Raw genomic sequence first — 3,975 nt, forward strand, 5'->3', positions numbered from 1 at the left:
GGCTTGACAATATCACATGGGAGGCAGACGTACAGAATGAACAAGGTGCAGGATTGGGTGACGTTGGTTTAAGAGCGATATCTGACTTCATGTCTCTTTCTCAGCCGCCAGATTTACCAGAGCCATGATGACAGAAATCTAATTGAATTTACAGTCACCTCTCCTTGTTGGTGTGCAGCGCATCAAATTTCTTCAATCTATCTCTTTGCCTGCAGAGCGCGAGCCTTCGTTACTGAGCGAGCGACACCGTCCTATGTTTCGGAATATCAAGCTCCCGTTGCGAGCGGTGGCTTTGGAACAACAGATGACCCTTTTCACTTACGAAGTGCGGCTGAAGACAAAGGATCCGTCTCGCCGTAGATGTCTGGAAAAACCGAACCCACAAAGCGAATGCATAAAAGCCCCCTATGTATCTCACATGTGCCTCGGTACATCTCAGTCGTCGCTCCTAATCTTCCCTGCCTACGACATGCCCATTACAGAAGATACTAAGCGTTCAACCTGGTACAGCTCCAGAGCTCTCAAATCTCCGGACGCCTATCGTGACACGGACAACGACGCGACGATCTGGCTTTGCGCAGAAAAGCTAGCCACGGCGACCACCGGGGAATGGTTCTTTGCCTGGGACGTCCCCGGCCTCCCTTCCGTGCGGCGCATCCTCCGTATCGAGCAAGACAGCAGCGCGAGCTGGTTCTTGCGCACGCTGTGTGTCAACGTCGCAGAGTTGCAGACCATGGTGTCAGGGAGAGACGGGCACTACATGAAGGAATACTACCTGGGCCGTCTCAGCCTTCTACGTCGCCAGTCATTGGAGGGCCTCGCCGCTGATGTCATTGAGCGCGAGACGCAGCCGATCGGGTGCGCATGCGACTGGGCGAAGTATGTGTTCGAGACTTGCATCAAGAGCGGCTGGTTCCATAAGCCGCACGCACGAGAGGTCTGGCAAACAGCAATTAACCAAAACGATCCACGAAAGAGTGAGTAGCGCTTTGCATCGCTAGGACTACAACTTCTCACCGGCTGTATGTACAGATTCTAGGAGCCGCAGCCAGACGATGCTCTCAGAGCTGTGGAGAGGAAGTGCTCTCAGTCCGCTTCGACGATAGGCACCATAGTGCTCCCTCACCCCGACATGACGCACCAGTCATGCAGCAACTTTGCGCCCCAGCTGTAGGATAATTAGCCCTTTTGGCTGTGTCGTTTTGATGGCGAAGAAGACAGAATGCCAAAGAGCCATTGATGCAACCAGCGAACGAGGGTTGTTTCCAGCGGCCAGTGTACCGAAAGTAGCTAACGCGCCGAGGACGTCATATTCTCTTGAATCATAACTTGACAAAGACGAGGTTAGCCACCTAGAACAATAAATTAGTATCATTCCAGAGCTTGAGTGCCGTCTCACATCAATCTCACCTTTCGCCCGCTGCCGCTGGTCTTTCCTGCTGCCGTTCTTCTTTCCCCTGCTATGTTCGTGTTCGAGGTCCAGGTATATTATTCACTACAGGCTTGGGGACTGGAGCCAGCATATTGAGTTACGGAAGATTGTTCGGGCGGCCTTGAAAAAGACCAACGGAATCATTCTCAACTCTTCGTACTAGGTTTAAAAGGCTTGAGTGAGCTGGGCCGCAGGGGATGGGTGGGCGCAAAAGGTGTTAAGGAGATCCATCGTACTGCTCAGGAACAAGAGTACCGCCATGCTAATAGTGAGCACTCAACTTTTCCCGTAGTGATTTGCTCTGGGACTCACCATGCTAACAGAGCTGGGCCCAATTGTGGTCGTTGACAGGCTGCCTGAGTAAACGTTACATTTTACGTGCACATCACTGCACCCCCGACCCCGACCCGTTCATTCACGTATCCATAACTGCGCTAGCATGTGGCGCTTTCGTCAAGCTGAATTGCATTGGGGTCTTGGTTTGATCATACGAAGCAGCGACGCTAGGAAGCAGACCGATGTCCGTCGCACGTAGTTCAACGACCTTTAACACCTTCATGCTCAGTGCCTTGGCTCCCGAACCATCCCTAGACAAACAACGCTATTAGCAAGCGCTGCACGGCGCGGTGATACAATCATACCTCTCTGTTTTTCAACCTCAGATTGCGAATCCTGCGTGCAACCCATTCACCTGCAGTCGACCCTGTTTCGTACTGACCTTCAGGCACCTTCGCCGCAGCCTCGGCTATGAGAGGGCTCTGATCCCGCAACGCCCTGAGGACGACTTCATAGTCGGGTCGCGTAAAGAAGGTTATAGAATATCTCGGAAACTGTGATTGCTCTCCTGGAGGCGGCCTAGCGTGGCAAATGAGCATGAATCACTGAGCGCAAAGTTCGGCTACGCACATGACTCGATGAACATTCGAGCGCAATATTCCTGCGCTGAAAATGGCCAGCGTGTCACCGATGTTACATACGGCATAGCCGGGTACCGGCTAACACGTAGCGTCAGCCCGGAGTAAATATCAGCAGCGTCCCAATCTATCATAACCTTGATGTAAAGCCACTGATCTGTCCCAGGGGGCATAACCTGCAACCCTCCGAGGCGGTTGTGCACGATTGCCTGATACAATGCGTCATTCACCGCGAGACGGAATCAGATGCTTGCTCACGAGCGACCCGAAGTCAGTGTGTGCTCCCACGCCTGTGGTTTCCTGCTTTGGCGGCGTCCTGATGCATCGCGCTTCGCCACCGTTGACTCGGCGAGGGTCGTGCAGTCGACTGAATTCACCTTGGGGAAGACCGAGCCGCTGCTCGAAGAAAGATAGGAAAGTGTTGTTGACGTCGACCGACTTTCTGACGAAGGGCACAAAGGTGTCCTCCATGTGCTCGTTCACAATAGATGGGTAGGTGCGATGGGTAACGCGGGGCCAGGAAAGGGCGTCATCTTGCGAAATGTTTAAAAACTCGACGTTGTCGCGTGTGCCAGTTTTATCAGTCGCAATCGTGCCTCGAGCTTTGTATCTACGAGCTGTGAGATGTCGATCTATGTGGACGGAGGTGCAGTGGACTGACCCGAATGAATCTCCACTGTCGCCTTGCTCGAACTTCATCTTCTCTTCCAATGGCAGGTCCAATGCTTCAGCGCATACGTGGAACATTTTGGCTACCTCATCGTCAAGGCTATGGTTCTTCAGACTACGCAAACCGTCAGTCATGCACACTAGTGTGCCTAAGTTCGCCACCGGGAGCACGTACTACCAAAAACCAAGTTCGGTCGCGGCTTTCCATAATCTGTCAAGTTCCTCGGGGTAACCTGCCTGAACGAGTGTAAAGTCAATCACTAAGAGGGGGTGGGTAGGAACATCCCCAGGGAATGGCACTGGTATCGTGAGACCCGGCATGTTGGAGGGGTTCGTAGGGCTGTCCCACACAAGGTGGACACAAGTCCTTTAACATGCCAGGGCTAGCGCGCGGTTAGACTCGACGCGATCAGGCAAGCTCGCTTGTCAGGGGACGCCACGGACATTTCCTTACGTTGATTCACACTTGACCCTAGAGTGCCTGACTACGTCTGCATTTGTGGCGGGTTTGTTGAGGTGGTGACGGAGATCTCTGCCCTGCACTACGACAGACACACTCGCGAAAGCCATTAGACGTCTGCCGCGAAGAGTCTGGACGCCGGCCAAGGAAGCGTGCCCGTCGGCCTCGCAGCGCGTTTGAACCCCGCAAGACCGCTAGAGGCTAGACGTTCTCTGAGATTGACTGGGCACCTTGCTATCACTCGCGGAGTGTCTGAGTCTGTATAACAAACGGTAGCGCTCATCCTGTATGTGGCTTCCCGCCGACGCTGACTCGCATTTTCCAGCTGTGGCACGCTTCCGTTCGGCCGTTCGGTCGTATTTGAAGCCAATACAAGTGGATGGCGCGGCCTTCACGGCGTGTTCAGTCTGACCCTCCGGCCATCGTGCTGCCTGTTCATCTCCACTACCACCCTCTGCTAGGGTTTTTCTTTCGCTCTTTCTTTTCTCGTTCGTTCTTCT

At 53.5% G+C, this 3,975-nt stretch overlaps 2 protein-coding genes across 2 annotated transcripts; one reads left to right on the forward strand and one right to left on the reverse strand.

Moving 5' to 3' along the window:
- The first annotated feature begins 351 nt into the window (after positions 1-351).
- Positions 352-1,366, forward strand: PHACADRAFT_266220 (uncharacterized protein). The gene has a single exon (XM_007402728.1). It carries the CDS (start codon positions 470-472, stop codon positions 983-985), a length of 516 nt encoding a protein of 171 aa, XP_007402790.1. The 5' UTR covers positions 352-469; the 3' UTR covers positions 986-1,366.
- A 378-nt stretch (positions 1,367-1,744) lies between these two features.
- On the reverse strand, positions 1,745-3,575 carry PHACADRAFT_214711 (uncharacterized protein). The gene is made up of 7 exons (XM_007402729.1): positions 3,191-3,575; positions 3,008-3,130; positions 2,605-2,956; positions 2,484-2,555; positions 2,339-2,427; positions 2,074-2,287; positions 1,745-2,019 (listed from the first exon to the last, which is right to left on the reverse strand). The coding sequence occupies exons 1-7, from the start codon at positions 3,334-3,336 to the stop codon at positions 1,969-1,971; spliced, it is 1,047 nt and encodes a 348-aa protein (XP_007402791.1). The 5' UTR covers positions 3,337-3,575; the 3' UTR covers positions 1,745-1,968.
- Between the last annotated feature and the right edge of the window lie 400 nt (positions 3,576-3,975).

This window comes from Phanerochaete carnosa (genome assembly GCF_000300595.1).
Source record: "Phanerochaete carnosa HHB-10118-sp unplaced genomic scaffold PHACAscaffold_372, whole genome shotgun sequence".
In the NCBI taxonomy this organism is placed as follows: Eukaryota; Fungi; Basidiomycota; class Agaricomycetes; order Polyporales; family Phanerochaetaceae; genus Phanerochaete; species Phanerochaete carnosa.

Excerpts from the sequence above, each read along its gene's own strand:
- PHACADRAFT_214711 (XM_007402729.1), bottom strand. The coding sequence starts at position 3,336 with ATGCCGGGTCTCACGATACCAGTGCCATTCCCTGGGGATGTTCCTACC. Across the intron at positions 3,131-3,190 it reads ACCGAACTTGGTTTTTGGTA|TCTGAAGAACCATAGCCTTG; the intron begins GTACGTGCTCCC and ends CGGTTTGCGTAG. Across the intron at positions 2,288-2,338 it reads TCGAATGTTCATCGAGTCAT|GCCGCCTCCAGGAGAGCAAT; the intron begins GTGCGTAGCCGA and ends TTGCCACGCTAG.
- PHACADRAFT_266220 (XM_007402728.1), top strand. The coding sequence starts at position 470 with ATGCCCATTACAGAAGATACTAAGCGTTCAACCTGGTACAGCTCCAGA.